This window comes from Ostrea edulis, chromosome 4 (assembly GCF_947568905.1).
Source record: "Ostrea edulis chromosome 4, xbOstEdul1.1, whole genome shotgun sequence".
Lineage (NCBI taxonomy): Eukaryota > Metazoa > Mollusca > Bivalvia > Ostreida > Ostreidae > Ostrea > Ostrea edulis.
In genome coordinates, this window is record NC_079167.1 from 43,997,976 (window position 1) to 44,020,291 (window position 22,316).

The following is a 22,316-nucleotide window of genomic DNA, read 5'->3' on the forward strand; positions in this document are numbered from 1 at the left end:
AGCTTATTGCAATGATTTTTATATTTCATCTTGTTTTTAACTCACCTGAGCCGAAGGTTCTGATCAAAATTTGTTCGTTGTCTGTCGGCGTCGTCGTCGGTGTTGGCGTTGTTGTAAACCTTCACATTTTCATCTTCTTCTCCAGAACCACTGGGTCAATTTCAACTAAACTTGGCACAAAGCATCCTTGGGTGAAGCGCTTTCAACTTTGTTCAAATGAAAGGCCATGTCCCCTTCAAAGGGGGAGATAATCACAAAAAAAAAACAAAATTAGGGTAGGGTAATTTAAAAATCTTTTTCTTAAGAACCACTGGGCCAGAGGAGCTGACACTTACATGAAAGTTTCCTGACATAGTGCAGATTCAAGTTTGTTCAAATCACAGCCCCCAAGGTAGGTTTGGGCCACAACAGGGAATCAAAGTTTTACATAGAATTATATAGAGAAAATCTTTAAAGGAAAAGGCAACGCTAATCATATTGTTGTTTTTATGAATAAAATATCATTGACTGATATCATGAATTACAGTCTTTAACAACAAAAATCCTTGCTTAACAATTAAATCAATATTAATCTATCATGTATTTTAAATTACCCACCGCTAAGAGAACGGTCATTGATGTTTGATTTATGACGTCACACCGTCTGCTCCGGTTTATTTCATCAATAGCACTGTAAACATGACAAGTCACGAACAGTTAAGTTTTGAGCCGTATAGATTTGAGCCCGTTCTTTCGCTAGAAGAAATTGAGAAAAGAAGACGTTCAGTCGAGGCGCAGACTAGGCAGACGGTAAAAGTTTCTTCATACAAATGTTTCGAACATGAAATTGTCATTACGCAAATGATGAATCAACAGTTTACATAGCCGCAGAACTGTAGCTCTTTGAAATAAATATTGTGACGGAACAGAGAGCTACATATCTGCCCCTTATAAAAACCTTCGATTTACGGCACACAGAAAGCTGCACACTGTTGAGGCCTGATATCGTTGTATTCTTGTGTTACTGTCTAATAAATTTGATATAAAAAAATTCTTAACATATTTTCCTACTATACTTGTGTCCAAACAGGCCTTCAAATATTCATTAAAGCCCCACACGACACGAAAACTCCCAGCTTCAAATGATTTCGTTCGTTGAACAGTTCTACAGCTACAGTTTACATAGTCTTCTATTTTCAAATGACTTGGTTGGGTCGGGAATTTCGAGAAAAAAAAAGTTTTTTCACATCTCCCCTTTGCATTAGTGTATATTAACTGCTTGACAGGAAGGCATCAACCTATCTATTCGTAAGATCTACCACATGCACATCTTTAATGATCTTAGAATCTCATCCAAACCGGAACAGACGGTATAAAAGGGGATAACAGTTTTACATAGAAATATATAGGGAAAATCTTTAAAAATATTCTTCTCAAGAACCAATGAACCAAAAGAGCTGACATTTACATGAAACCTTCCTGACATAGTACAGATTCAAGTTTGTTCAAATCATGGCATCTGGGGGTAGGTTGGGGTCACAATAGGGGATCAAAGTTTTATATAGAAATATATAGGGAAAATCTTTAAAAATCTTCTTCTCAATAACCATTGGGCCAAAGAAGTTGACATTTACATGAAATCTTTCTGACATAGTGCAGATTCAAATTTGTAAAAATCATGGCCTCCAGGGGTAGGTTGGGGCCACAATAGGGACTAAGGTTTTACATGCAAATATATATACAGTCTTCAGATATGGGCCAAGGTGACTCAGGTCAGCGATTAGGCCCATGGGCCTCTTGTTTCTTCTTCAGAGAGCTATCTCAACGGTTCTGTAGCTAATATGTCAAAAATATTTTCAATATCTTCATCTATGCCCTAATGTCTAAATATGCTATCAAATAAATACTATTTATTCTTGGCATTCTAGATACTGTGGATGCAGTCAATGTTATGATTTTTATTATGTTTCTCCTTCACCAGGCGAGACGCTACCCCTAGTTGTGGGGAGTGTTATAGGTGTAACATGTGCGCTTACAGGGCCGTAAATTACATGGAGGCGGAGGAGGCAGCTGCCTCCTCCAACTTTTGAGCCAAAAAAATTAAAATTTAAAGTTCATTAGAATTTATGTTGTTTCCAATAACTAAGAACATGATACCTCCCTTAAAAAGCATTCCAAATCTTTCTTTTAGAATGAGTTAGTCAAGTAACATCTTAGAAGGCCCTAGAATCAAGGATTTTGCACGAAACGTGTTCAGTGTGCACAAAATGTGCTCAGCGTCTGGGGGCCTGGGCGGCCCCCAGACCCCCGCCTAATTTCCTGCCTCATCCAAATTGAAGGTTAATTTACGGCCCTGGCTTATCGTTTTTATTTTTCTCCTTCACCAGGCGACACGCTACCCCTAGTTGTGGGGAGTGTTATAGGTGCAGCATGTTCGCTTATCGTTTTTATTTTTCTCCTTCACCAGGTGAGACGTTACCCCGGGTTGTGGGGAGTGTTATAGGTGTAACATGTTCGCTTATCGTTTTTATTTTTCTCCTTCACCAGGTGAGACGTTACCCCTAGTTGTGGGGAGTGTTATAGGTGCAGCATGTTCGCTTATCGTTGCCACTGTCGTCATCGTCATCATCATCAAGAAAAGGTAGATGTCTATAATTAGTAAATAAACGGAAACTGACGGCGGGGGACCTTTTTTTTTTTAATTTGAAAAATTTCACCCCGAGAAAACCTTTGTCCACTTTTTTTTTGACTTTTAGTAGCTGGCTACTAGTAACTTTCTACTAGTAGGTAACTTTTCCTGGTTGATCACAACTCGTCATACGCATCGTTGTAGTTAGTTAAACTATATAATATTAACACAGAATTCCTTAAGGTATTCACAAAAATTTTGAAATTTCATTGTACCACTATTAAAATGTATAAGTAGCTGATTTCCTTAAGAGAGAAATCTGAAAATTGGTGGCGTATCAAGACACCCTATATCACTTCTTGTCATATGTAGTCGTAAATTCGTCAGATATCTAACACAAACACAAAGTTCCGTACCGTATTCACACAAATATTGAAATTTCAGGGTAACTCGAATCAAATTATAAAAGTAGCTGATATCTCAAAATGGATGCTATATCAAATGAATGAAGGTCTGAATTCAATCCGTATCATTTTCAAATTAAACAGTCAGTTAGAAAAGTTTATTCGTATTCTGCATTACAAAGTAATGCAGTTGGGGAAAATTGAGCATGAAATTTCAAACGACCCCTCGTTCTCTTTAGAAATAAACCTGATAGATAATAATTTTCAAATTCCGTAACCTTTAACTGGTAGCTGACTATCAGTAAATATAACTTTATATTTTGTAGTAGCTGGCTACGAGTAGCTAACTTTTTTGTTACCAACTTTTCTCTTTTTTAAGTAGCCAATTACTAGTAGCTGGTTACTAGTAGCTAGTTACTAGTAGCCAACTTTACCGATCTCCGAGGCGCTGCTAAAAATTGTCCATGTTACCCTGAACTATATTCACTATCTGTTTTATCATATACTGAATGTGATACATTTATCAATGAATTTCAACTCGGTGAAATTGATTCAAAGTTATCAAGTTGAAAATGTTACCTTTTGTGATGATTACCTGCTACATGTAGAACTATATACTATTATTCCCGCCAGGATTCCAATTCTAATTAATCGCTTTCATTCAATGTGTCACTGTAATACACTGCAAATGCATCTATTTCAAACGCTCAAACGACGTCTTTCAAAATCTACTACGAACCGTAACACTCATAAATTTTAACACATGTGCCTTTATCTTTGTGTTATCAGTTTCCAAGCGTTGCTAACGGTGAATTAAGGTAGCACATCAAATTGCTTAAAGACTTTAAACAAATCAGATTCGAGCATACCGGATATTTATTGAACGTACATGTATAATAACATAGCATGTTTCGTTTTGTCTTCTCTAAACACATTTAAGCATTTTTATTTCTTGTTTCTTTTTTTAGTTTAATATGAACATATTATGTCGGTACATGTACATGTAAGTACTTTACAATTTAACTAATCAATCGGGTTTTCCCTCTCTCCTAGACGTCCAAAAGAAAGAGAAAATCCCGTCTCTGTCCCAACAGAGAACGTATACTACAGTGAGATGACGGAAGAGAGGGGTGCCTCATCCCCCGCTGTTAATAGTATCGACTACGACACCATGCTGTCTGTCAGGGAAGAGAAGAAAAACGAAAATTCTGAAGAATATGGAAGACTTCTACCTAGTGGTGAGAGTGACGTGTACGATCACACATGGGATAAACCAATCACGGAGCAGTTAACAGATCACGTGTACAGCACTACTTGTTCTGGAAATGACGCAAATGTGTATGATCACACAGAAACTAGCAAGACAAAATTAACTTCAGAGAGAGAAGGAGAGTATGGCTTGCAGTCTCCAACCACGTGATTCGTGTAAATTGTTTGATGCTTATTTTGAAAGTATCGTATAGGCCTTTCACATGCAAAATACCACCTAGTCTATTACTAGTGTAATTGACACATAATGTAGTTTGCCACTTTTATCGTTTAGTCCGACACAGTTCAGTGATGTTGTGATCAAAGAATGAGAACTTGATACTGAGTATATATCTGAATTTAGAAAGTTTGGAAACAAGCAGATACTAGTATTGGATTCTATTTTTGATGATACAGAAACATGGCGACTTATTCGACAAACCACCAGAGTTGCAGCTTTACGAAAGACGTTAAAGCTGACATGCATTCTTAAATTTATACGTTACATTTTATCTCGTTAGCCATATTTCATTTTTCTGATAGCGTGATTTACTTTGCACATACATACCCTAAATCAGAATTATTTTGCAGCTTAGAACAACTCAGTTTCTGTGATGGAGCGACAGCGTGTTTTCTGCAAGAGTGCAAATGGAGTTGATCATTTCATTTTTAGGATATTTTTAGGAATATATGAAATGACATTTGTTAGTGTCCCCAAGTAAACATTTAATCGTATTCTATGTGTTTACCTGGCGATAATCTCATTTGTATTACCCATGTTTATGCGTAAAACATACATGATACAAATTTTATGCTCTTTTCTTATTCCATTCTATCAGTAGATAATTGTTAAATGATTTAACTACATTTATTACAAATCCACGACATTTTATTGCCATCATATGGAGACTCCAATCCCCTTTTGAGGGGGATACAGAGTTGGGTCGTAACCTTCCCTTCGAAAATTTTGTAGATCCGCCCTTGGATATGGTTATATGTAACATGATTTGTAACAACCACTAGTAATATGAAATCTACGCTTACAACTTTTGAGAGGGGGGTTACAAAGTTGGGTCGTAACCTCCCCTTTAAAAATTTTGTGGATCCACCCTTGGATATGGTTGTATAAGTTAAAGTGGTTATATGTATCATGCTTTGTAAAACCACTAGTGATATAAAATCTACTGATGCTACAACGCTTACAACTTAAGCTGTCGGTGTTGAAGAGTTATACGGACTCCTTGGTTGTTGAAAAGTTACACGGACTCCGTGTCTGTTAGGGAGTTACACGGACTCCGTGGCTGTTAAAAGAGTTACACGGACTCCGTGGCTGTCAAAGAGTTACACGGACTCCGTGGCTGTCAAAGAGTTACACGGACTCCGTGGCTGTTAAAGAGTTACACGGACTCCTTGTCTGTTAAAGTGTTACACGGACTCCGTGGCTGTTAAAGTATGGTGTCCGGATAGGGCCATTTGCAAAAGCGTGACTTCACGTTAGTCACAACACGCCGTCATGCCAACAAGCAACGCACCTTCGCGGAGACAAGCAACGCGCCTTCGCGGTCTCACGCCAACAAGCAACGCGCAGACAAGCAACGCGCCCTCGCGCTCTCACGACAACAAGCAACGCACCTTCGCAAGCAACGTGCCATCGCGCCGTCACGCCAACAAGCAACACGGCGCGAAGGCATATTGCTTGTTGGCGTGACGGCGCGAAGGCGCGTTGCTTATTGGCGTAAGACCGCGAAGGCGCGTTGCTTGTCTGCACGAAGGTGCGTTGCGTGGCTGTTGAAGAGTTACATGGACTCCGTGGCTGTTAAAGAGTTACACGGACTCCGTGGCTGTTAAAGAGTTACACAGACTCCGTGGCTTTTAAAGAGATACACGGACTCCGTGGCTGTTAAAGAGTTACACGGACTTCGTGGTTGTTGAAGAGTTTCACGGACTCCGTGGTTGTTGAAGAGTTCCACGGACTCCGTGGTTGTTGAAGAGTTCCACGGACTCCGTGGTTGTTGAAGAGCTACACGGACTCCGTGGCTGTTAAAGTATGGTGTCCGGATAGGGCCATTTGCAAAAGCGTGACTGCGCGTTAGTCACAACACGACGTCACGCCAACAAGCAACGCACCTTCGCACAGACAAGCAACGCGCCTTCGCGGTCTCACACCAACAAGCAACGCGCCATTGCGCAGACAAGCAACGCGCCTTCGCGCAGACAAGCAACGCGCCTTCGCGCTCTCACGCCAACAAGCAACACTGCGCGAAGGCGCTTTGCTTGTTGGCGTGAGACCGCGAAGGCGCGTTGCTTGTCTGCGCGAAGCTTGCTGGCGTGAGAGCGCGAAGGCGCGTTGTTTGTTGGCGTGACGGCGTGTTGTGACTAACACGCAGTCACGCTTTTGCAAATGGCCCTATCCGGACACCATAGTTAAAGAGTTACACGGACTCCGTGGTTGTTGAAGAGTTGCACAGACTCCGTGGTTGTTAAAGAGTTACACGAACTCCGTAGCTTTAGTAAATATAACGCGTGTCTATCTAGTACTTATGGGTCGTGACCGTAATGTTTCTACATGGTGTGTTTTGTCTATAATGTAACATCAATTGTAGATGTGTAAGTATTAATCTGATTTAAAGTTATCTTTCTTACACACGTACTATAAACCTAAAATATCGAGGGAATATATATACAGTATATATATATATATATATATATATATATATATAGATAAATAAATGAATAAATAAATAAATTATATATATATATATATATATATATATATATATATATATATATATATATACCTTTCATTTATCACTTTTGTGTAGCCTTGGAGAACATTAGAGGGAAGATGTGGAACCTGCTAAGACGTAATCCCTACTCCTGAGACATCTTCGCTAGCCAAGGGTTTACGTCTCTACAGAAGCGGAGCGGATCGTAAACCCTTGGCTAGCGAAGACGGTCCTGAAAATACACTAGGTATTCAAAGGAACGTGTCTAAATGATTTTAGATATGATCTTCAGACATTACACTGACGAGATAATCTAAGCTTGCAGTAACTCCAGTACCAAAATTTTCAATTTCTTCCTAGAGTTGTCCTTCGTACCACAATTTCGTTCTCTTTGATACGATCTGGAAAGGCTATACAACATTGAATTACAATACATGTTTGAAATGTGAAGATAACGAACAGTGATCAATCTCATAACTCCTATAAGCATTATAAAATAGAGAGTTGGACAAACACTGACCCTTGATATACCAGAGGTGGGATCAGGTGCCTAGGAGGAGTAAGCATCCCCTGTGGAACGGTCACACCCGCCGTGAGCCCTATATCCTGTTAAGGTAAACGAAGTTATCCGTAGTCAAAATCTGTGTGATAAGAACGGCCTAACAATTGGTATGAAACATGTCAGACAGCATTTAACACAATGGCAAACTAGCGTGCCACACCTACTGTGATCATAGAATTTGCGAAATGCTGACTTTAAACAAAACTGCTGAAACCCCTGCGCCATCAACTTCTTTGTCTGTAGCCTACGTTGATTTAAAACCTGATCATACGCATAACAAGCTCTTGCTCAATTGAGAGATATAAACACCATATGCAGGTGATAAAGGGATATTTCTATATAAATATGTGAAGTTGACGATGGAGAATCTGAAATCATCACGTTTATCATAAAGTTGAGTTGTTAGTTTGCCGTTGATATCTATTTCCAATAGAATATCTAAGTATGAAGCAGATGTGGACGACTCTGTGGTGTCTTTTCTTTCGAGTTCACAGGGATATATCGAATCGACATATGAATGACAATTATCATTGTCAATAGATAAAACGTCGTCGATATATCTAAATGTCGCATTGAAAGTCACAGCAAGAGATTTTATATTTTCATGTAGAAGTTTTTGAATAGATTCTGCTTCATATGAATATAAAACCTGTCAGTTAACAAAGAAGCACATTCACTATACATGTATATACACTCAGGCATATAAAAAAACCCCCAAAAACCAACCTTCGCAGTGGCCTAGAGCGTTTGCCCCGCATGTGGAAGGCCGAAGTTCGAATCCCAGCCGCAACAGATATAAGTCGTTAAAACAGGTAGTGACAGTTCCATCGCCAAACGCTCAGCATCAGATGTGAAAGTCACGAGTCTCGGAAATGACCTTAAAACGGATGTCACAGTAGGTGTGGCACGCTATAAAGAACCCCCACTGATCGATGGACGACAGCGCCGAAGAAAAGCCTAAATTTGAAACCCTTCACCGGTCTTGGTGACGTTTCCATATGAGTGAAAAATTCTCGATAGAGAAGTTAAACAAGATACACCCCCCAAGAAGGAGCTTTCAATCACTAGCTATATACAGACAGGAAGTGCACCCCCAACAAGGAACTTTAAATCAGTATATATACACACAGGCACTGTGCACCGTCACCCCCAGCCGATTCATGTTTAACCTCTGAACGTTTTATAGCACTTTGAATTATCGATCTAAATTTAGTAACACATCATTACACAAAAGAACAACGATTCCTGATCATAACATCAGTGTTGAAGATGAAAACCATTTTTTTTTTAATTCATTGTCCTTTAAACAAACATATAAGGAAAACAAATTGAAAAATATCACAGAATAATCCTGTATCTTGTTTACAAAATATCCTTATCATCCTCTCAGTGTTGTCTTCAAAAGAAATCTTCATATATCAGAGACTCTTCATACCTTAGAAACAAAGGATTGTTACAATTATAATACCATGTAACACAATATACATGTATTTTTATACTTCATGACTAACAACACTCGTAACATGTAGTACTGATAACTCGTGTTTGTGTTGGAGTGGAATTAGAAATTAAATATTCTGCATTCATTTACACTAAAGGTCGTTTATAGAGTGACCCTTGTTTCACAGGCTCTCAACGTTTTAAATATTTATAATTTAATTTTTTTCCCCTGTAAACGATGATTAAGTTTGTTTACAGGAAGACAATGCTTTTTATTATAGATATTCAAAACGTCGAGATCCATGTCTCAAACTAGATCCGCGGATCTTGAATGCGTCACTTCATGGTATTTGTAGTCAGTCGTGATAGCAGTGCTGTTTAAAACCCTATATCTACCATGGGTCACGGGGGACTTCCTGGACGTGCACTTTTCCTAATTTTGACTTTGTATCAACAGGAGTATTCAGTCGGTGGAGATAATGGTAAAGGTGAGAGTTATTATTTAGTTAAAGTATCTAAAGTCGATATCTCAAACCCCGATATCTCGAATACCATGCATGGATATGTGCAATGATTCGGAAGTCCCAACCATTTATTATTTAAGCAGTTTACCCTCGATATCTCGAATCCACGGATATCTCTAAGGTTTTTCTCGGTCTCATCGAGTTGGAAATAACGAAGTTTGACTGTTTTCGTTAACTGGAATAATTGAAGGAGTCCACTGGCGCAGTATGTAAATGATGTGATCAAATTATTTATAGAATTCCCATGGTTTATTTATAGAAATCCCATTGTTTATTGTACAGCCATTTATTTATTTTTCCTTGTTTACACAGGTTATTCCCATAAGTCTTTTCTGCAAAATAGTAGCTCTGTGGAGGAGAATAGGTCCATCTCAATTTTTCCCCACAGGGCTACTCACTGTCATGATCGTGTGCAAGATTGGACAAAACAAGATGGCAGACGGCAGTTCCAAACAAAAGTAGGCTCTTAAAACTCTTCATTTCACCGACTTATTAGAAGACGAATTTATGAATTTAAAACACTGCCTGGCCAGGGAGGCATCATTAAATTGATTGGTTGTTGGAATTCTTACTCATGTACACGTACAACTGTAAATTCATTGATCGAAGTTGACGATGCTGCCTCGATAGAATTCGAAGCGGGCGAAGATGTTTCTAATCATGTTTTCATGCATTTTAAGAAAGATACTTTCGGTAAAATAGACTCTACACATATCTTTTGAGGAAAACTTGAACCAGTGTATGCGATTTGTCCTTTAAATTGCCTTGGTTAGATAAATATCTTGACCTGAACATTTGCTAATGTGCAGGATTGGACTATTGTCGTTTCCACGATAAACGACTTCACTTTATCATATTTTAGTTTGATTAATGTAAGGTGAAGATAACGAACAGTGATCAATCTCATAACTCCTACAAGCAATACAAAATAGATAGTTGGGCAAACACGGACCCCTGGACACACCAGAGGTGGGATCAGGTGCCTAGGAGGAGTAAGCATCCCCTGTTGTTATTAGATTCTAAGACATTTCCAACATGACCATGGTGTATTTTAAATATTTTTTTTACTGTTATCAAATTACATCGTCGTTTAAGTTCCCAACGACGACAATTGCTACTGTAAAAATATCCATTCGCTATCATCTTTAAATTGAACCAATGTAGCAGATCTATACATGAATCATCAATATTTGCTTACGACAGATGTAACGTTAACTGTTCGTATCCAGGACATATAAGGCCATTTTGACCTATAGAACACGTGAGAAATTATCATTTTATAATCCTCTGTAACAATATAAATTCAACGTTTCCTGAATTCAATTAACCCCCGTACATATTCCTTAATTCCAAACTCTGTTATATATATTTTCTCCTTTGTTTCAGGTATCAAGCCCTAGAACTTCATTCCATGACAGGGCCGTAAATTAACCTTCAATTTGGAGGAGACAGGAAATTAGGCGGGGGTCTGGGGGCCGCCCAGGCCCCCAGACGCTGAGCACATTTTGTGCACACTGAACACGTTTCGTGCAAAATCCTTGATTCTAGGGCCTTCTAAGATGTTACTTGACTAACTCATTCTAAAAGAAAGATTTGGAATGCTTTTTAAGGGAGGTATCATGTTCTTAGTTATTGGAAACAACATAAATTCTAATGAACTTCAAATTTTAATTTTTTTGGCTCAAAAGTTGGAGGAGGCAGCTGCCTCCTCCGCCTCCATGTAATTTACGGCCCTGCCATGAGATGAATACACTTCGAATGTGCGAAATTTGTGGTGAGGAATTCAAGACCAATTCTGAATTGCGTAGGCATGTAAAAAGGAAACATCAATCAGAGAAATTGTCTTCGTTTGTGACCAGTGCAACACATGCTTTTGCACATTATAAAAGAAACATGAAGTAAAAAATATTACATTGTTTTCTGAATACACGAGGTGCATATATACCATGGCAGCCGTTTTGTATATCAGTTTATGTACATTATGAAACGATTATTTTTACGGTATTATGCTTTGTTTTACAGAGATATGTACTACTAATCTTTTACATTGCATTTTACACATGTTGATTTGTCATTTCATTGAACCAGAAGTGTTCTTAATTTTTACTTGTTATTAAATATATTTCAATGTTATTGTGTTTGTATTGAACTGATAACAACTAGTGAAAAAATTGTATTGAAGAGTAACCTCTCATCTGAGCAGCAAATACTAGTATTGAAAAAGAAAAAACACCATGGACAAAACTACTTTTCATTTAGGTTCATATTTCAGCTACAGGAGTGATATTGCGAATTTCTGAGAAAATATCCTTTTTATTTTCATTCATCAGTATATGCACTATAAGGTTGAATTCAATGTAATTACAAGAAACGAAAGGTTTTAAAATACAAAAATGCTGATATTTACTACATTGCACAACAAACACTTTTACCGTAAGTAATTATCCTTGTAAGTGAGTTGGCCTCGATAGCTTGCACGACATATGCACTCAAGATTATTAGAATTAAAATGATAGGGAATTTTTTCAAAAGATAATGAATAACGCTTTAACAATCAAAACTGGTTCCAGCAGAAGCATACATATGAAAGGCACAAGTGCATGTGGACAGATGATTAAGTATTGAAAACATGAACATCTCAACATCTTATAGTCTTTATTGTCATTGAACAGCTTTGTGAAATGTAAACCATCATGCCTGAAGAGATTATTATACGTCAAACCATACTCAGTTTTAATAATTCCATGCAGATATCACAAATGTTAAGTGGTTGGGAATCGAACATGGTCTACATGTGTATGTACAATATAAATGTATTTGCTTCTGCAAAATGAAGACTTTTCAACATGTTGATCTTCGAGAACAAGGCTCCTTCTAACGTGTGGCAGAACTTTAGATTCATGTGCGCGGTGAAATTCTCAAACACTTAAAGATTTTCGAGCTAGCTCTTCCGGCTTACTGATAGTTCCTTGCTCCACGTGCTCTTTTAGGTTTGTCAAATCCATGGTTTTAGTAGGAGACATAAAATAGAACACACTTCATTCACTTGCAACTTTTAAGCTTAAGGAAGTCCGCTCCTGACTGAATCTGTAAGAAAAAAATGCATGTATTTAAGAAAGGGTCCAATCCTGAACCAAAATCGAGGTCCAATCCGGCACGTTTATCGTAGAAACGACCATAGTCCAATCCTGCACATTATCAAATGTTCAAGTCAAGATATTTATTTAACCAAGGCGATTTAAGGGACAAGTCGCATACATTGGTTCAAATTTTCATCAAAAGATATGTGCAGAGTCTGTTACCGAAATTATCTTTCTTAAAATGTATGAAAACATGATTAGAAACATCTTATCGAGGCAACATCGTCAACTTCGATCAATGAATTTACAGTTGTACGTGTACATGAGTAAGAATTCCAACAACCAATCAATTTAATGATGCCTCCCTGGCCAGGCAGTGTTTTAAATTCATAAATTCGTCGTCTAATAAGTCGGCGAAATAAAGATTTTTAAGAGCCTACCTTTGTTTGTAACTGCCGCCTGCCATCTTGTTTTGTCCAATCCTGCACACGATCATGACAGTGCTACTGTGCAACCAAGAACTAGCACATTAAAGATCCGAATTTATCAGTATGTACTGAATCAAATATAACAAAGAAATAAAAGATATCGAAATCAGAATTAAAACAATGAAAGTAGGGGGACTGAGGTAATCTCCTCTAGGTTTAAACATGTGTAATGAATGAGTAATTTATTAAGGAATTTTTTCTTAACCCCAATGAAGAAAAAAATTACTAATTTATTACACTTATATTATTAAAATAAACGTAGAAGAGAGTACTTTAGCCCCCCTGCTTTCATTGTTTCTTTGCCCTAATGGTCCCCCGGGGATCCGGGTTAGAATAGGTCCTCAGTAACCCTTGCTTGTCGTAAGAGGCGACTAAAAGGGACGGTCCCCCAGATGAGACCGCAAAAACCGAAGTCCCGTGTCACAGCAGATGTGGCACGATAAAATCCCTTCCTGGTGAAAGGCCGTAAGCACCGAGCATAGGCTTAAATTTTGCAGCCCTTCACCGGCAATGGTGAAGTCTCCATATGAGTGAAAATTCTCGAGAGGGACGTTAAACAATATACAATCAATCAATCTTTACCCTAATGCCTTTGAAGTTAGCCTTCTACATGACTTTCAATTTTATCTTGAAGAGTATAAACCCGCCTCTCTGTATTTTATGCTATGTCTACCTATAACACAGTACATTCAGCATAACTTGTATTTCTCTGCGTATGAATGGGTATTCTGGTCACGTGATTGAAAATGGTAACAGCGAATCAAAGATTCGTGTAAATTACGTAGAGATTATTTTATGCTATAGAATATTGTTCTGCCCCAAACACTAAGGAAAATTGTGAACATATGTCTTTCAGAGATTCTGAATCTCTGCGAAAAATGAGTTTGTTCATTTTAAAAATCAATGATATTATCTGCTTTCCTGTTTTAACTCACTTGACCTGAAAGCTCAAGTGAGCTTTTCTGATCGCCTGTTGTCCCTCGTCCGTTCGTCCGTCAGTCTGTATGTCAGCCTGTAAACTTTTTACATTTTCGACTTCTTCTACAGAAACCACTGGACCAATTTCAACCAAACTTGGCAAAAAGCATCCTTGGGTGAAGGATTTTCAGATTTGTTCAAATGAAGGGACATGCCCCCTTCAAAGGGGAGATTATCACGAAAATGGAAAAATAGGGTGGGATCATTTAAAAATCTTCTTCTAAAGAACTACTGGCCTGGAAGAGCTGAAATTTATATGAAAGCTATCTGACATACTGCAGATTCAAGTTTGTTAAAATCATAGCTCCCGAAAGTTGGATGGGATCACAATAGGGGATGAAAGTGTTACATACAAATATATAGGGAAAATCTTTATAAATCTCAAGAACTACTGGGCCAGGAAAGTACAAATTTACATGAAAGCTTTCTGACATTGTGCAGATTCAAGTTTCTTAAGATCATGACCCCCGGGGGTAGGATCGGGGCCACAATTGGGGATCAAACTTTTACATACAAATATATAGGGAAAATCTTTAAAAATCATCTTCTGAAGAACCGCTGGGCCAGGAAAGTACAAATGTACTTGAAAGCTTTCTGACATAGTGCGGATTCAAGTTTCTTAAAATCATGACCCCCAGGGGTAGGATGGGGCCACAATAGGGAATCAAAGTTTTACATTCAAATAAATAGGAAAAATCTTCTTAAAAACCACTAGACCAGGAAAGTATTAATTTACATAAAAGCTTTCTGACAAGGTGCAGATTCAAGTTTCTTAAAACCATGACCCCCGGGGGTAGGATGGGGCCACAATAGGGGATCAAAGTTTTACATGCTAATATATAGGGGAAATCTTTAAATATGGGCCAAAGTGACTCAGGTGAGTGATGTGGCCCATGGGCCTCTTGTTTTGTTTTACTTTGTTTTTTCTCTGTTGAATTGATTGATCGATTGTTTATGGTTTTACGCCATTTTGGCAATATTTCAGATATTTTACGGCGGTTAGCTAACTGGTTGTGAGTGTTGGAGTTTCCCTGACGGCTCCCAGTAAGCCCACTTTTTCGAAAATCAAGGAAACGATAGATATATTTACTGTCTCGTTTTGAGGTTATATGAGATGATAGATATATCAACTGTCTCGTTTTGAGGTTATATATTAAATGTCTCGTTTTGAGGTTTTATAAGATGATAGATATATTAACTGTCTCGTTTTGAGGTTATATATTAGATGTCTCGTTTTGAGATTTTATAAGATGATAGATATATTAACTGTCTCGTTTTGAGGTTATATAAGATGATATATATGTTAACTGTCTCGTTTTGAGGTTATATATTAACTGCCTCGTTTTGAGGTTTTATAAGATGATATATATATTAACTGTCTCGTTTTGAGGTTATATATTAAATGTCTCGTTTTGAGGTTTTATAAGATGATAGATATGTTAACTGTCTCGTTTTGAGTTATATATTAAATGTCTCGTTTTGAGGTTTTATAAGATGATAGATATGTTAACTGTCGCGTTTTGAGGTTATATAATTTAATGAGACCTTTTCGGTTTCCTGTCTTTGATATGATTCATTAAAACAGCTGTTAAATGTATATCTATCAGCAATCCTACCTAACGTTTTTACATTCAACAGTAAAATCGAAAAGTGGTAATTTTATTTCACTATCCTATTATAATGTATGTTACATACAAATTCATAAATTATTGAAGGATATTTCACCTTCAACAAAACAATCTGCTTCGAGATCAATACACGGGTACAGAAACGTGACGATGTAGAGACTGACCCTCCCCCACGTGTGGGTAGTTTTTATAGACACTGACCCCCCCCACGTGTGGGTAATTTTTGTAGAGACTGACCGTCCCCCACGTGTGAGTAGTTTTGTAGAGACTGACCCTCCTCCATGTGTGGGTAGTTTTGTAGAGACTGACCCTCCTCCATGTGTGGGTAGTTTGGTAGAGACTGACCCTCCTCCATGTGTGGGTAGTTTTGTAGAGACTGACCCTCCTCCATGTGTGGGTAGTTTGGTAGAGACTGACCCTCCCTCACGTGTGGGTAGTTTTGTAGAGACTGACCCTCCCCCGCATGTGGGTAGGTTATTAGGACAATTCTGATGTGTATAGATGATTAAAACCTACTTTGCAAAAACAAATGTCTTAAACTTTCCCATTCTTACGGATTCTATTACTGATATCGTAAAATGAAATATCTATATGCCATGTTATCAGTCTCTGTGGTAAATGCTTGAATAATAAGGGATCTATTACATGAAAGGTGAAGATAACGAACAGTGATCAATATCATAACTCCTATAAGTAATACAAAATAGATAGTTGGGCAGACACGGATCCCTGGACACACCAGAGGTGGAATCAGGTGTCTAGGAGGAGGAAGCATCCCCTGTCGACCGGTTACACCCGCCGTGAGCCCTAGATGTATTAGTATCGTAAGATGAAATATCTATATACCATGTTCTATGATAAATTGTTGAATAATTTTGAAATCTTTAGAGAAGAGTTCTCCACGGAAGGGGTCAGTTTGTGTCAGCGTTAGGAATTTGAAGGAAAGTTATGAAGCTGTACTGAGGCCATGTAGTGAGACACTCCCATCTTTGTGTGAAAAAACTGACGGTAAGATTGTAGTTGACTAGCCCTTGATTTCTGTAAGTAAATGGGTCATTCGTCATTTGTAGAGCATCTTCATGACGAAATAGAAGTAGCCCTTACAGAGTAACACAAGTCTCACTCTGTAAACTAAGTGTAGAGTGGATAAATCTTGCGTACTATTTGCCAAGACAAAGAGAAAGTTAAAAATTTAATTTAATTACAATCGGTAATTTACAGGAGAACAAACAGGATTACGTCACAATGGGCCACCTGTTAGTGCTACAGAGAAATGAGCGGTGTAGTTATGTCACTAATGCCTTGTAATATTGATAAACGTGTGAAAGTTTTGTAGGCCGGTAGAAATTATTAAAGTAATGGCAGTTCATCTTTTGGCACAGATTCAGCTGACATCTCCCGGCAAAGTTCTACATCTAGAATGTTTTATTCCGTTCCACGGAAAGAGACGGTTAGTTTAAATTTTGTCATTAGCTGCAAAACTGTCATTAGCTGCAAAACTGTAAATTTCTGGTGGGGGCGGAGATTGATAATCCAAGATGTTTTATATCCCCGTAACCGGAGAGTCGGGGCATATAGTTTTTGGTCTGTCCGTCTGTCCTCACAAAACCTTATTTCGGTACCAAAAGTTTTGACCTTATGACCTTGACCTCGGGATCTGACCTAGTTTTGAAAAGCTTTAACGTTGGCTATAACATTTGAATGTATAGTAATAAAGCTTTTCATATTTCACATGTGTATTCCTTGTGACAAAGCCTTTCTTTTGGTACTAAATGTTTTGACCTTGTAACCTTGACCTAATTTTGAAAAACTTTAAAGTTGGCGATATTTTTATAGCTTAATGCAATGTCCTTTATATTTCATCTTGTTTTTTCTTCTTTAGAGAGCTACCGTAGCGGTTCTGCAGCTAATATGTCAAAAATATTTTCAATATCTTCTATGTCCTAATGTCTAAATATGCTGTCAAATAAATCATATTTATCCTTGACATTGTATATCCTGTAGCTACAGTCATACAACTTCAAAGTACGGTATGATTTTATCAGTATTTTTCTCAGTATTATAGGTGTAACATGTGCGCTTATCGTTTTTATTTTTCTCCTTCACCAGGTGAGACGTTACCTCTAGTTGTGGGGAGTGTTATAGGTGCAGCATGTGCGCTTATCGTTGCCACTGTCGTCGTCATCATCATCATCAAGAAAAGGTAGATGTCTATAATTAGTAAATAAACGGAAACTGACGGCGGGCGGATTTATTCAGTCGTGGGTTTCCGTCAATGCATCGTATTTTAAAGCTTTATTAAGGTCTTCCGTCTCCATCGGAAGACTCCCTCTCTCCTTACCTGCATTTTGATTCAAAATTTTGTGCGCGCAATTTCTCGAAAATCATTGAATCGATTATTAAAAAATTTTCCAGAACAAATGACGAGTATCAAAATTATCGACTTTTGAGATTTTTTTCAAACAGAATTTGAAAAAGTTCATCCAGAGAAAACCATTGTCAACCGAGGCGCTGCCAAAGTTGACAATAATTTTCGAAGGGTGATTTTTTTCCCCCATGATACCCCAAACTACATACATTAATTGTTAAAATTATTAGTGAATGGCATACATGAATGTGAGAAATAAATTACGATAATTCAACTGTATTTTAATATTTGGATTGTCGTAAAATTTCAACTCGGTGAAATTGATTCAAAGTTATCAAGTTGAAAACGTTACATTCTTTGATAATTACCTGCTACATGTAGATCTATATACCAATCTGTATGGAGCGCTAAATTAACATAAACTCAAATAATTGAAGATATCTTCAATTATTTGAAGATATCTTCAATTATTTGAAGATATCATCAATTCATTTGATGCACGCAACAATTTAATTAAAGATCTCTTCAAATAATTAATGATATCTTCAATTCTGAATTATTGCGCGCATTAATTGAATTGATGATAGCATTAATTCTTCTGCTGAATTGATGCGCGCTTTAATTGAATTAATGATCTCTTCAAATGAATTAATGATATCAACAATTGAATTGATGCGCGCTACAATTCATTTGAAGAGAGCAATACTTGATATAATGCACGCATTAATTCATTTGATGAGAGCAATAATTGATATAATGCGCCCATTCAATTGATGAGAGCAATAATTGAATTGATGAGCGCATTAATTCATTTGATGAGAGCAATAATTGATTTAATGCGCACATTAATTCAATTATTGCTCTCTTCAATTGAATTAATGATATCTTTAATTCATTTGAAGAGAGCAATAATTCTTTTAGAGAGAGCAACTATATAAAGATATTTTCAATTCAACATATCCACAATTGAATTAATGATCTCTTTAATTGAATTAATTATATCTTTAATTGAATTGTTGCTCTCTTTAAAAGAATTGATGCGCGCATTAATTCTTATACAAAAGCATTGTAAATAATTAAAGATATCTTCAATTGAATTAAAGAGATCATCAAATTATTTATACCGAGTTCTAAATTAATATTGCGAGCAATATTTCTACGAAATTTATTCTCTCATCAATTGAATTGAAGAGAGCAATAATTGAATTAATGCGCGCATTAAATCTATTATTGCTCTCATTTATTCAATTGATGCGCACATCAATTCAATGGATGAGAGCAATAATTGATTTAATGCGCGCATTAATTCAATTAAAGAGAACAATAATTGAATTGATGATATCTTCAACTAATTGAAAATATCTTCAATTATTTGAGTTTATGTTAATTTGGTGCTCCATAAATTTGACTGCCAGCATTGTGTCTTTAATCAATCGCTTTCATTCAATGTGTTACTGTAATACACTGCAGATGCAACTATTTCAAACGCTCAAACGACGTCTTTAAAAAATCTACTACGAATTAATGTTTAACATGTGTCACCAGTTTCTAAACGTTGCTAACGGTGAAGGTAGCACATCAAATTGGTTAAAGAATCTGATAGAATCAGATTAGAGTACCGGGTATTTAATATGAACGTACATCTATAATAACGTAGCATGTTTCGTTTTGTCTTCTCTAAACACATATAAGCATTTTTATTGTTTGTTTCTTTTTTAGTTTAATATGAACAGAGTCTGTCGGTACATGTACATGTAAGTACTTTACAATTTTCAAACTAATCAATCTGTTTTTACCTCTCTCCTAGACGTCCAACAGAAAGAGAAAACCCCGTCTCTGTCCCAACAGAAAACGTGTACTACAGTGTAATGTCAGGGGTGCCTCATCTACCTCTGTAAATAGTGCTGTTTGTCAGGGAGAAGAAAAACGAAAATTCTGAAGAATATGGAAGACTTCCCCCTGGTGGTGAGAGTGACGTGTACGATCACACATGGGATAAACCAATCACGGAGCAGTTAACATATCACGTGTACAACACTACTTGTTCCGGAAATGACGCAAATGTGTATGATCACACAGAAACTAGCAAGACAAAATCAACTTCAGAGAGAAAAGGAGAGTATGGCTTGCAGTCTCCAACCACGTGATTCGTGTAAATTGTTTGATGCTTATTTTGAAAGTATCGTATTGTATCAATCAGTTATTGTATCATACTTATTGACGCATTCTGTATTTTGCTACTTTTAACGTGCCGTGATGTGAACAAATGATGAGTAATACCGGTATCTAATATAATTATTAATAATGTCAATATTTGTCGTTTTCTCGTGGTGTGTGATATGTGTAGATGTAAATAATGTCAATATTTGTCGTTTTCTCGTGGTGTGAGATATATATAGATGTAAATAATGTCAATATTTGTCGTTTTCTCGTGGTGTGTGATATTTATAGATGTAAATAATGTTAATATTTGTCGTTTTCTCGTGGTGTGTGATATTTATAGATGTTAATAATGTCAATATTTGTCGTTTTCTCGTGGTGTGTGATATTTATAGATGTAATTCAGTGCATGAAAGGTGAAGATAACGGACATTGTTTATGTGTCTTCATAAAGACACGGGTTGCGCCGAAAATTTAAGGTTAATACAACTAACTAATATATAAGTCAACTTGATCTAGCGTAGGACAAATCAGTTCAGATCGATGGGACCAGACTTTTCTATTGCCACATATTACATTCAATAATTTTGATATTTAGACATTTTGTTTGATGTAAAATTTATACGGTACCAATTTTGATGCAACAGATGCGCATTTCGACAAATAATGTCTCTTCAGTGATGCTCAAGCCGAAATTTTGGAAATCCGAAATAATAGCAATCTTGTAAGAGCTAAAATGAAAACTAGAGCGCCAAAACCCCCCCCCCCCAAAACAACAACCTGAAGCCAAATTCGTCCAAGGATCAGAGCTATGCATGAGGGAGATATCATCCTTAATTTTGAAATGAATTCCTAAATTTTATCCCAGCAATTAAATATTCATCCGTATTTTCAAGCTAGTAACGAAGTACTTAGCTTTTGTAGTTAAGTTGTAGTTTTAGTTTCCTTTTCTATTTAGTTTTCTTTTCTATGTAAGTATTCTATCGTCCTCAGGAAAGGATGGTTCCTACCTCGAACTATCTTTGCCTCCGAAGACGCACAACCCAGATTTTTTTTTGTCCCTGGCAGGACTTTTATCTGCAAGGCGACACCAAATCTAAGCGGAAGAGTGAAAATGCAACGGACCAGACGGGGATTCTCACCGTGGGGATCTGGTTTAGAATAGGTCCCCAGTACCCCCTTGCTTGTCGTAAGAGGCGGCTAAATGGGGTGGTCCCTCGGACGAGACCGCAAAAACCAAGGTCCCGTGTCACAGCAGGTATGGCACGATAAAGATCCCTCCCTGCTCGATGGCCATATGCAGCCCTTCGCCAGCAGTGGTGACGTCTCCATATGAGTGAAATATTCTCGAGAGGGATGTTAAACAATATTCAATCAATCAGACCGGGATTCGAACCTGGACCCTCTGAATGATCTAGTCAGGCGCTCTACCAACTGAGCCAACGGGCCACCGGCGAACCCGGCTGACCGCTATATTTGTATGAACCCCGGCCGCTGACCGCTACATTTGTCTGAACCCGGCTGACCGCTATAATTGTATGAATTCGGCTGACCGCTACAATTGTATGAACTCGGCTGGCCGCTACATTTGTATAGCCTTGGGGCGCATCAGAGGAAAGAAATGGAACCTGCTAAAGCGGAAGTCCTGGTGCTGAAAATACACCATGTATTCAAAGTCCTGAACGAGTCGAGATATTGTGATTTCTAAGGACAATAACTCCGGCACAACATTTTATAATTTCTTCCTAGAGTTGTCCTTCGTACCTCAGTAAAGTAGAGATTAAAATCGTGAGCGGATCTAGACTTTACCGAAATAATACAAAACAGGAATTCTGTAATCGGATGCGATCTGGAAAGGCTATACAACATTGAATTACAATACATGTGTGTGATCCATAATCCTTGAACAGATACTTAATCAATTTCTTGTCAAGTGGGTGGGTAGAAATTCACTTTCTCCTATCACTCTTTTTCTTTCTCTCCCTCTTTTCTCTCATTCCTCCCTCTTTTCACCTTCCTCCTCCCCATTTTACCACCTCCCATTTATCCGCCCGCCATCACTAGTGAACAATTTGTATATGTCGTGTAATTTTGCGTTTTAC

The 22,316-nt window shown here is 37.5% G+C and overlaps 1 protein-coding gene across 4 annotated transcripts in view; it reads left to right on the forward strand.

The window, feature by feature from the left end:
- LOC125668107 (uncharacterized) overlaps positions 1 to 20,577 on the forward strand; it is a 40,772-nt gene extending 20,195 nt beyond the window's left edge. For 2 of the 4 annotated variants that reach the window (XM_048901888.2, XM_048901890.2), the window contains exons 9-10: positions 2,527 to 2,620; positions 4,066 to 5,070. In XM_048901888.2, the coding sequence (XP_048757845.2) occupies positions 2,527 to 2,620; positions 4,066 to 4,432 (461 nt within the window). In that variant the 3' untranslated portion in view covers positions 4,433 to 5,070. Of the gene's footprint in view, positions 1 to 1,960; positions 1,997 to 2,526; positions 2,621 to 4,065; positions 5,071 to 17,795; positions 17,890 to 19,861 lie in introns of those variants that run through there. The other 2 variants (XM_048901889.2, XM_048901891.2) reach the window with 2 other exon arrangements.
- The last annotated feature ends 1,739 nt before the right edge of the window (positions 20,578 to 22,316 follow it).